Source organism: Lonchura striata, chromosome Z, assembly GCF_046129695.1.
Source record: "Lonchura striata isolate bLonStr1 chromosome Z, bLonStr1.mat, whole genome shotgun sequence".
Classification (NCBI taxonomy): Eukaryota; Metazoa; Chordata; class Aves; order Passeriformes; family Estrildidae; genus Lonchura; species Lonchura striata.
The window spans coordinates 15155618-15167847 of NC_134642.1; the positions used below are offsets into that span (position 1 = coordinate 15155618).

Genomic DNA, 12230 nt, shown 5'->3' on the forward strand with positions numbered 1-12230 from the left:
GCTGTGCCAGCAATAGGGTGGCCAGCAGGAGCAGGGCAGGGATTGTCACCTGTACTCAGCACTGGTGAGGCCACACTTTGAGCACTGTATTCAGCAGGGCCCCTCACTCCAAGAAAGATATTGAGGTGCTGGAGCAGCTCCAGAGAAGGGCAGTGGAGCTGTTGAAAGGTCTGGTTCACAAGTCCTGTAATGAGTAGCTGAGGGAGCTGGGAGCTGGAGAAAAGGAGCTTCAGGGTAACATTATCATTCTCTACAACTGCCTGAAAGGAGGTTGTAACCAGGTGGGTATTTGTCTCTTCTCCCAGGTAACAAGTGACAAGACAAGAGGAAATGGCCTCAAGTTGTTCCAGGGAAAAAAACTCTTCACAGAAAAGGTGGTCAAGAACTGAAACAGGCTGCCCACAGGAGTGATGGAGTCACCATCCCTGGAGGTATTTAAAAGATGTGCAGGTGTGGTGCTTAGGGACATGTTTTTGTGGTGGATTTGGCAATTAATGGCTGGACTTGATGATCTTAAATGTCTCTTCTAATGAAAGTTTTCTGATTCTATGACTCTACAAGGATGAGGGAAAAGGTAACAGCCTTATTTAAGATTAACCAAAATTTATAACCAATTTTTAGATGAACTGCAAGTTCAGATGAAGTGGTTTGATCAGTGGAACATAAAATTTTGCCAGGAGAAAATTATTAATCTGCCTCATCACATTGTATCATCAGGTACAGTCAGAACATTTTTAGGTGCCAGTTACTCTGGAGTCCCAGGGGTTTTGTTGACATCAGTTCTATATCTAGTTTTATAGTGGTGATTTTACCCACCTGTTTAGAAACAAACAAACAAACAAACAAAAAATCTTAGATAAAGCCTATTAAACTGAGTGTAATTTGGAGAGTTGTCAAATGTCTTTCTTCCCCCAGATCTGCCAGGCAAATATCTCTGTGATTAAAACAAAGAAAATAAATTAATCTCCTCCTTCTTATTACAATACAAAGTGCAAGCAGCCAGGAAACATGGCGCAAAACCTGATGGTACACAGTGTCCTTAGATCACTTGGCCATTGTTTTCTCTCACAGCAGCACATGTTAATGATACACAGAAGTTTAACATTTTTTGGCTTTGGCTTTTCATGTCATAACCATAATAAATGGGCATATTATTGTTTGTATTGCCATATCCTTTAGATGCACCGCCAATTTCTAGAGCCTGTTCATGCACAGCCAAGAACAGAATTTTGCCCACAAACAGATTGACTGAATAAAATTAGGCAGAAACATTGCCATACTGATTCATCTGTGAAGTAGTGTGTCACAGTACAGGATGTTTATGTTGTAAAAATGTTTTGCGGGTCAAATCTGCTGCAGGAAGACCAAAGCTTTTTTGCTTTTCACTTACCAATTTAATTCTGCTTTAAAAGGCCTTTATCCTATACAGAACTAAGAAATGCTTACTTGTATATATTTAAAAAACCCAACAACCTTCAAAACAATTAAATGGTTGACAGAATGTTAAATCCAGAAGAATATGAAGAAATAAACAGATTTGGGGTTTCTTTTGCTTATTTTAAGGAATTTGGACCACAGAGAAGAAAACTGAGTATGATGAAGAATGAAGAAACAAGTTTTAATGTGGACAATAGCAGAGCCTCTCCCTTCCCACTCTGCCTGCAGCCGCTCAGCCCCATTACAAAGCCACACAGAACAACTCAATTTGATGAAGAATTCAGAACACACCTCTCACATTTCTGCTATGGTCCTCCTCCTCTTGAAAACATGGAAACATTCCAGGGGTCCTTGGAAGGAGGGTCTCGTAAACGCAAGAGCATGCCAACAAAAATGCCTCCTCCCATCCCCCTTGAGGATTCCTCATCATCACCAGATCGACCTGAGGATCACAACGACATGGGCACTTCCAGTCTCCCCCTGGTGTTCCAACAGCCAGCGCAGCCCAAGTACAGTTCCCAGATGATTGACCTCTGCAACTTTGGTTTTCAATTCTACAGAACTCTGGAGCATTTTGGAGCCAAGCCCATTAAGCAAGAACCAGTGAAGCCGAACATGGCATGGCCCAGTAGCCCAACATTCATGCAGGCTCCTTACCCTTATTATCCTAAAGTCCACCCTGGCTTAATGTTTCCTTTCATTGTACCACCAAACTTCCATTTCAGGAGCCCTTTTCAAATGAAAAGATCTCCAGAACCACCCTTCAGGAGGGCTGAAGTAAGAGAAAGTGGTGAAAACAAACAGAAAGTGGAAAGAGTAGATGTCAACCTTCAGATAGATGACAGCTACTATGTTGATGTGGGGGGTGAGCAGAAACGCTGGCAATGTCCCATGTGTGAGAAGTCCTATACATCCAAGTACAATTTGGTCACCCATATCTTGGGTCACAGTGGCATCAAGCCACATGCTTGCACCCGGTGTGGCAAGCTTTTCAAGCAGCTGAGTCACTTGCACACGCATATGTTGACACACCAGGGCACTCGGCCACATAAGTGCCACGTATGCCACAAGGCTTTCACTCAAACCAGTCACCTTAAGAGACACATGATGCAACACAGTGACATCAAACCTTACAACTGCAGGATCTGTGGCAGGGGTTTTGCCTACCCCAGTGAGCTGAAAGCACATGAGTCTAAGCATGAGAGTGGACGAGAGAACATTTGTGTGGAGTGTGGTCTGGACTTTCCAACTCTGGCGCAGCTGAAGAGACACCTAACCACCCACCGTGGCCCCATACAGTACAATTGCACTGAGTGTGATAAGACCTTCCAGTACCCAAGTCAGCTGCAAAACCACATGATGAAGCACAAAGACATCCGCCCATACATCTGCACTGAATGTGGCATGGAGTTTGTGCAGCCCCACCACCTGAAGCAGCACTCCCTGACTCACAAGGTAAGCCAGCTCTCACCTTGCATCTGAAGGTAGTACGAGGATTATAGGCCATGAAAGATACACATAGGTAGCTACCTCCTCAGAAACGTGGTCTCTTGCCAGCAGCAGAGGCTTATGCAGAAACTCCAGCATTGCTGGCAGTTGTATCAACCAGATGTCTTTGTCAGCCTTAAGAAAGTACACTCAAACCCAACTTTGTTATAAGCAGGAATTAAATTAACCCCCCTGCATCACTTCCCCAATCTGGATTCATATCTCTCTGCTTCTTGGGTTTTTTTTTGGAATGACCTTCTGTAAAATTTTGCAGAGCTGTATAACCACTCCCCAAACCCTTAATTTTAAAAGATTTTTTTACTGAAAGTCAGTTCTGATACTTTGTTCCCTTAATTAGAAAGTGAGTGGGTTTGTAGTGGACTGTAGCAAAAAAAAATAAAAAGTATGTTATTACTCATCAGATTTTGAAGAATCATTATAGCGAGACATTTAAAAAACAAAAGAACCCTACAAAAAATTCCCCTTTGTGCATATGTTATTCAGAATGCCAGTTAATAGAAATGGACAGGCAGGATTACAATAACAGCCAATTTATACCAAGTGGCAGTTTTGCCTCTGCTGACCATGGTGACAGCAGGGTCAGCTTAGGGTACGAGAAAGCTTTGGAGCTTTTCTGAAAAGACTGCTTTCAAAAATAGGAAAAATGCAATTGTTCCATTGAAGAAGCTCTGAAATTGACTATCCACTTTTACAAAAATAAAAAGACAAGTCAAAATCTTTCACTTTAAAAAAAGTTTGCTTCCAGATTTGGATATTTTTCCTTTACATTTGAATTTTGGCTTTTATATGAAAAATATTAGAAATACAGAAAGCTACACTGCTTGAGTCTTATAGTCACATATTCTTTGAAAACCAGACAACCTCTACTTTCACATTTGCTTTTTCCTTCTACTTCATGTTTATAATTTCTGTTCTTTCTGGAGATTCCCTGGTCTTCGGATTAACCATGCAAGATTCCACTAATTGAAGACTTGGTAGTTTTTTTTATCACAGGAAATGAAATACCCCTGAGCCCTTAGAGAGCTTCTGCTTGTTTGTCCACTGCCACAGGTGGATTCACTGTGAATATAATTTATACTACTTAGCTGACTAAATGCAGCCTCATATGAGATGAAGAGACACTTGAAACTGCTGGTGATGTTCAGTTTTAGCTTTGTAATTAACCGTGAAAACCACTGACAGTAATTTCATATCTTTTTAAAGAAGACCTGTGGAAGAAGTAATTGCTCTCAGAACCTCACTAGTAAATTCTTATTACCATCAGTAAGATAAACTCTTAAGCCTTATAGTGGCAAATTCTTTGATTTTCATAGTGTGTAAATCAATCTTTAAGAAGCTGATAGACCACGTGAATGTGAGTAAGAATATTGAATTATGCAGTTGTAAATTGAGTGGATAGCATGAAAAGGAATAGAAATGTTCTATAAACCTCATATAAAATGAAATAATTCCATAATGGCCACTGAAAATCCTATCAAGAATAAGCAGGTTTTTTTCTTTGCAATAAATGTAAGATGCATAATCAATATTTTACTTAAGCAGCAGAGCAGGAGAGGGAAGCTCTGACACTGACTATGTCTGATTTATATGAAAACAGACTTCATTATTTCATTAAGCTTACATTTTGTTTTACTTCTCGGCTTGTCAGAAGCTTGTAAGAATTTGTCAGAAGAAAATACCTTGAAAAATATTAAAAGTAAAATAATTTATTATCAGCTTTGCTAATGCAGAATGAATAATTCATAAGTTCCTGTACTGTTGATTAAATTACCTAGAAAATTTTCCATCTACAGAATTTTTCTTTTCTTTCAGGGTGTGAAAGAGCACAAATGTGGAATTTGTGGACGGGAATTTACTCTGCTGGCCAACATGAAGAGACATGTCCTGATCCACACCAATATCAGAGCCTATCAATGCCATTTGTGTTTCAAGAGCTTTGTGCAAAAGCAGACTCTGAAGGCCCACATGATTGTTCACTCTGATGTCAAACCCTTTAAATGCAAGGTAAGTGCATTTGGTGGTAGAGGTATTAACCTAAAGTATATTTCTATGATATTATTATTATCTTATAATATGGTAGAATTAGAGAAACAAAACTTGCTAACACATACTACACTTGCATTCAAAAATTAACATAAACCAGTCTGATTTTCTTTCTTTATCCAGGTTTTGCTTATGTAGCACAAAATAAAGGAGATAAATACCTGTAATTTACTCCATTTCCCTTCAAGATCATTCATCATCACATAGTTTTGGTGGGTTTTTTTTGCCCTGTGATTGTTTAAGTGCCACAGACATTTGAAGACAATAAAAATATCTTACATTTGCTTAGTACAATGATCCAAACAAGTTTTAAGTGCTTAATAGCTTGAAACACTGACAAAAAGCAGAAATCAAGTCATGCACCCTGCAGAGGATCATGAAAAAGCAGCAGCCACAACTTCACACAGTGATGCTGTGTAACAGTTCAAGAAAGGAGTCAGAAAAAGCCACAGCAAAATAAAACTACGTAAGGGATTTGAATGGGTTGTGTATAATTACTGCAATTCAAGGAAGGATACCAATATGCTAACAAACCAGCTTCTGAGAGCACCTGGCCTTTCTACAATCCTATGCAAATTCCAGTTTGCCACTTTCCCCCAGCACCGGAGGCTGGCATTTCCTTTCCATCCTCACTTCTCCTCCCTCCCCATAAACCTTTAAGACTTTACTAACCCTATTTACTTTTTAATATATTTTTTATGAATTATTAATCTCTGTATTTTTAAGCAGTATTGGATGCTACTTGAGTTATTTTGCTGCCTATCTGGTTCATTACTGTAGTCATACTCTGTGAAGTCAAAGGCGGTAGATTTTTTTTCCCACTTTAATTTGTTCTAAGATGGCTGCAAATACAGAGTGGAGCATATCACCCAATTTATGCATATGTAAAGACTGATTTGGAAGTAATTTCTAGAATGTTTTCATCCTACATCCTTATGGTATTGAATATTTTCTTAAAAGAAACTTCTCTTGAAGAAGCAGAGATGGATAAAAATTTTAAATGGAATTATTTTGTCTTGAAAAAATGTACAATTTCAAAATGTCATAGGAATACATGATATTCAGTGCTAATTTTATTAAGAAAATGTCAAAAGGAATCTTTCCGACTTCATCGTTTTTCTTTTTAACTTTTTAACTTTTGTGTGTGCAGTATGTGGATCCACATGGTTTTTTGGGTACGTGCAGAATAGCTGGAAGGTTGTGTTCAGCTCAGTGTTTGATGATGATAGACTATTGAAACTTGGAGAGGGCAATATTTGGAACTAGGAAATGGAGTGTCACCATTATGTTTTCCAGACAGTAACAAAAGCTCTACAGGAACACCTGTTTTTCTTATTTTTTTACTTTTCTGTCCCCACCCAGTGTTCCAAGGAGGAAAGAAACAAGTAAGCATAGTGAATCTGTTTCTCATATGTCTGAAGGAGTATGAATCAACATCAGTGCCCTGACAGTGAAGATTGCAACAATAAGCACAGGCAGATTCAGGAATTGCTTTTTGCATTAGGAACATCCTAACACTACCTCTCTGACAAAGCTCAAGAAGGCTCTTGAAAGAAAATATTTCTAGTTGGTACTTGGAGGGTTAAGGGAATGACCAGATAGCAGCCTTTTGGCACCAAGCTCCTCCTCAGCAGAAGGAAGGATATAGCTGTATGAACAGCCTGCTTAACAATGGCTCACATGTCCCTGGGGAACCGCCTGCAAATAGATTTCATCTTGCTTTCTCTTGTACTTTTCAAAGCTTCCTGTTTTCTCACGGTCCTTTTGGACAGTTTACAGTCATTCTCCCTCTCCTTCTTTCTTTGAGGAAAGGAACACCCTTCTTATGAAAAAAAAAAAGAAGAAGAAGAAGAATGCAGGGGAAAGAGAGCACAGCAGTAGCCTTTATACTTCACCACATGCAATGGTTTTCTTTACCTTTTTCTCACAGCAAAAGAAAACATGAGCTTTCCTATGTGTCTAATCGCAGCTAAGCACATACTATCAGAAGTGAGGGAGTAGCAAATAGTTGTCCCTCCTGTTTCCTCACCCAGCTGCAGCCTGGATCTCTGATTTTCTGCTGAAGAGTGAACTTGTCTGTAGCATTTAAAGGCCCATGTTGCCTTGTTTATTTCTGTTTTGGGAAAAAACCTGAAAAATTATGAAGGTATTCTAACAACAGGTGCAACAGTACTAATTTGAATTCATAGGGAAAGGTTCCATGAAATCTACTGTTGCTTTTAGTGCTGAAGTAATCAATGTTTCAGACCTCCAATAAAGGATGCAATAGAATTTTCTTCAGTCCAGACAAATATCTGCAACAGTTGCTTTGAACACCACTTTTTTCCCCCCATCTAAGAATGTGTTTTTTTAAAAACAGGGATCAAAATCAAAGAAAATGTGTGAGAGAAGTACTTTTAGAAGAAACAAAACTGGTGACAAATCTAAAAAACGATACATCATGTCCTGGCTTACAAGGAAAAAATCTAGGGTTGAACTAATGTAGAGTATTCTAGCAAACTATACTGAAGTCCATTTCATCAGCCACTGCAACTAAGTATGTTCAGCAGACTTGCAGCTCAGGTGTTCTCTTCAAGATTTTAATTTTATTTTTTTTAAACATTTTGTCTAACATTATTTTGTTAGACAGCCTAACAGAAATTCACAAGTAAACCATGTTGTTTCTGCTATGCAAAGTTTTCTTGCATAAACTTCTCATCTCCCTCAGTGCTATGGTGCACTGGGTTCTGCTGGATCTCCTCCCATACAACTGTCTCAGGGTCATCTTTCACTCTCTTCTCACAAGCCTGTCATGTCAGAGAGAAAGAAAATCTTCTACAATCTTCTAGTTTGATCTGCAGACTCAAGCTCTTCGTTGAGCATTAGCTGTGTACACCAGCTAGATTTTAATTGCAGTCTTCCAGCATATGAGTGAGAAACCTACTTCCTTTTACCTCGGGATCATAGATAGTCATCTGAAAGGTGTCTTGTGCCTTTTTGAAATGTCCAGTAAAACAGAGATTATGCCACTGAGACCCATATCCTGAAAAACAATTTTCCTATCTGCATTTCTTTAATTTTCCTGCCACACCTCTGCACTCTAGTACCATTTCCTCATGTCCCCAGAGGAGATTTCAGGACAAGAACATGTGACATATCTCGAAGATGTGCCTGACTCTGGGAAATGGAAAACCCATCGACTTTATTCATACACAGAACTTCTGTGCTGTAAGGAACGATCCTTTAGAAAGTCCATGTCTTTTCAGTATGAAGAAAGAGAAAAAAATATTGCCTTGCCAGAAAGCAACTAAATGCTTCTCCTTGATAAATTTTAATACTCAGGACCTTATAAAGATAAGTGTTTGCATGCAGTGCTGAAGACACTCATCTACCCAACCTGATTTTCCTTGGTTACCAGTTTAGAGAAGACTTAGCTACAGGAAAGCAAGTGCTGATGATAACATATGCCAGCCACAATATGAGCAGATAACCACAAGCCTCTCAGCAAAGAGGCATTAGAGAGATACTATTGTCGACATTCTTGTAGCAAGAGTCATATTGGCATGTTACAGATTGTTCCAGTGGCTATCAAGATACAAACAGCTGCTGTTACTCTTTGCAAATTTTCTGTGCTCATTTAGTGGTCTCAGTAGATGAGAGTGTTTTCTCTCATCACTTTCTGAGTTATTTTGTGGTTCTGTCATTTCTCTAAGTGTAAATAATCCTGCATATTAACTTTGTTTGAACATGAAGAAGACCATGTTCTTTCCTCAGTGGATGGATGACCCTTGGAAACAGCTATCTTAGTTTTTAAAATTAATTATTCACTTTCAGTGGCTATTCTTTTTTTCCACCAAATATCTTATCTAACCTTTACTGCTAAATTTATTTGCTGGAGTTTTCATTTTAGTAAAATCACAGACAGAAAACCACAAATGGTACATATGCAGCTGAAGAAAATAATTTTTTGAAAAGCAAGTGGATGTTTTCAGACTCTTTCTTTTTGCAGTACTTAGCTCTAATTTTTATTTTAAAACAGTAGTCCTGCTAATTTTCGTATTCATGAACTGATTCAATTTTCCCTCAAGAGAGGGCTTAAAACACAAAGCACACAGTACTTTTTTCCCAAGGATTCTTTCACTATCTACATTTAATTCACATATTCCAAGTGATGACTTTCTGAATGTATATCTACAACTTCTGTATCAGTTTTTCTGTAATACACAAATAAGTAAATTTTGAATTCATATTCTACAAAAAAAAAATGTGGTGGAGTCCTAGTAATTTCTATTTATTAATTGTCTGCCAGATGGTTACCCTGCTAGATGAAGGTTTCAGTTTCAGTAATGGTGACTCTGGTTCATATAGTAATAAGAATAATTTTAAAAAATTAAAATCCAATGATAAAACAAGTCAGGAAAAAAAAAGTAGAATGCAAACACAGAAGTTTGCAGAGGATGGAAATAGCCACTTGCATGTGAATAAAAGTATAAATCCTGATAAGGAAAGACCAGAAGACAAGTAAGACTGGATGCCTGTAATAGTGATGTCAAACTCTCATGTCTTAAAAATACATGAGTCCAGACTACAAAAGGACTCATCTAAATAAACAACAATGAATAAACCCACCCTTATTGTTCCATCAAAGGAAAAATTGCACGATCAATGGCTTGAGCTGGCAGGAACATGCTTCAGGGAAAGCTGAGTCATTCTTGCAGCCTCATGACTGTTTAAATTGCAGCTCACCAGAGACACCGAAACACAGGAGTTGATAAACAAATGATGAAAGAATCAGGGACAAAATGGGTAAGCAAGAAATACAGAAAAACAAGGAATTGTTTTTTCTAGCTTTATGCAAAATTCCATTTAAAAAGAAGTAATATTCTGCTTGACTGTTTCATAGAAACCCTTAATTGGTTTTATTTTATAATTCTATTCCTGCCTGACATTGTAGTTGATTAAAGGCTAGATGTATAAACTACAAATGGAATGGTTCACCAGGGCAGAAACTTTTACTTTGAATCTCATTCATGTTAAGAGTCTTCCAGATTACTCCTTTAAGTCTTTCCCCTCCTTACAACAAATTGACTGCTTTTGGGGAGTCCTGGGCAATGTGTGCTGGTCACCAGTATTTAAAAATGTCAGCAGTTCAGAGTGCCTTAGATCCTCAACCATATGTTTTTGCCTGTAGAATTTTTAATGGAACTTTGAAAAACACAATGCAGCCAAAACCAGCCAGAGTTGAAGTTGAGAAGTGTAGGTCCTCTTTCCTTTAAAAATGTTGTCTTTGAAAATACTGCTTCAAATGAATAACTTTCATTTTCACCATTTTTACAGCTGTGTGGAAAGGAGTTTAACAGAATGCACAATTTAATGGGACACATGCACTTGCACTCAGATAGTAAGCCATTTAAGTGCCTCTACTGTCCCAGCAAATTCACCTTGAAGGGGAACCTAACCAGGCATATGAAAGTCAAGCATGGGGTCATGGAAAGAGGATTTCACTCTCAAGGTAATAATTTTCAGCAAGATTATTCTCTGTGAGATCTGAATATGTGTATCAGTAAAAACAAATGGGCTTTGTACTACAGATTCACAAACCTGTGCCATGGGTACAATGCTATTGCAAGAGGTAGAATCTCATAAGCCTGTGAAGTTATTATTAGCTTGATTACTATAGCATTATATGGCAGTGTCACATGACCCAAATAAATAATGAATTAATCCTAAATTGACAGAAAAATAATATCTGGAACACTTATTGTCCTTTCTCACGGCTTATTGGATTCCAGTCTGGAACGGGGATGGAATCCTCAATGGGTCTACATCCAGGAGCCTTGTTCATTCTACACTGTATTGGCATAGCTGGTGTCACATGAGGGCCACAGGTTCAAGATCCCATTTACAAGGAAGCACATGAACAGGAGGGGATATTCATCAAAGTATAAGTCTCACAGTATATGGATTTTTGACTACCAAGGGCATCCTGCAAAACATTTCCTGTCTGTCGCCTACCACATATTCTTCCTGAAGTCATCCTCATGAGTGTAAATAGATCAATGCAGTCAAAAGTAGTGGGGGAATTAGGGAGAATTTTTTGAGGGCTTGGGAATCCAGGATACATTTTTTAAGATTTTTCAGATAAATAATTCTTTACTGAACAAGATTTCTTGGCACTCTCATATATTCAAATTTTAGGGCAGCTTAGCACATGTGTAAAACACTTACCATAATGACATCTGGTGTAAAGTTTATGAAGAGCCTAATGGCTAATTAAATAAGTATTTTTCTGTAAATCTATAGCATCATGCTTGTTAGACAATTGCTCATAGTTGGAGATTGCCTAAGAGCTTTTCATTGTACAGAGATTCTGTGGCCCTTGAGGCTTATCAGATATGAGAAAATTTGTGTGGCCTGATGCCTGTTCATGAATCCTTTTAATAAATATGCCTTGCTGCAAAATAACATCTGCATAGATCCTTCAGAAACTGGATTCAATTACTGAGAGGAAAACAAAAAACAAAGAAAACGAAAGCAGGTAAAATAGTGACTTTCACACCTATTTGCTACTGGATGAAATCCTCACCTTGTATTGTCACTAGTCTTTAATGAAGCTGGCCTCTGCCTGCAGTGTCTGAATTTTTAAAATATATCCTGATGACGTTCAGAGCATATTTGAGTCCACAGATGCCTCTTGGATAATTTGTATTTCCAGCAAGAGAGAGGACAGTGACAAATACTAAGACAAACCAAATCCAGGATTAGATGCATATTCATATATACTGCTCAAAATTGCCATTTTTCAATAATGATTTCCCCAAACTGAAGCACTGTCTAGTGCATAGAGCTTTTCAATTGATTGTTTCTCAGTGGATGAAAGTGGGAAAATGAAGGAGAGTTACAGACTTCTGTAGCTGTTGTCTTTTCATTTTTAAAGTATTAACTTTGAACCACGCTGTCTATAGAACAAATAAATTCCCATGTTTTTAGTCTCTTCCACTCCTCTGAAATATAAGATACAAAATCTGGGACTTAGATTATGGTCTGTGGTGCTTTAGATCCAAGTTTTATTTTAGAAAAAGAATAGAAAGGAGGAAGAGAATAGGTTGATTGGCAAAATTCAGTTTACAAAAGGCCAGACCATTTCATTTTTCTTCCCAGCTGCATCATCCAGAGTCTGGCTGTATAAAACAATGTTTTGTGTGTCCTAACCTGGCTGTGAAGTGTATACAATAGTACTTCTTTTTGCAGCATCTCGAAGG

The 12230-nt window shown here is 38.1% G+C and overlaps 1 protein-coding gene across 3 annotated transcripts in view; it reads left to right on the forward strand.

Annotated features, from left to right (window-relative positions):
- The window catches only part of ZNF366 (zinc finger protein 366), a 36316-nt gene that overhangs the window by 17999 nt on the left and 6087 nt on the right, over positions 1-12230 (forward strand). For 2 of the 3 annotated variants that reach the window (XM_021531767.3, XM_021531768.3), the window contains 4 exons: positions 306-431; positions 1564-2892; positions 4759-4950; positions 10306-10480. In XM_021531767.3, the coding sequence (XP_021387442.2) occupies positions 411-431; positions 1564-2892; positions 4759-4950; positions 10306-10480 (1717 nt within the window). In that variant the 5' untranslated portion in view covers positions 306-410. Of the gene's footprint in view, positions 1-305; positions 432-1407; positions 2893-4758; positions 4951-10305; positions 10481-12230 lie in introns of those variants that run through there. The other variant, XM_077790366.1, reaches the window with a different exon arrangement.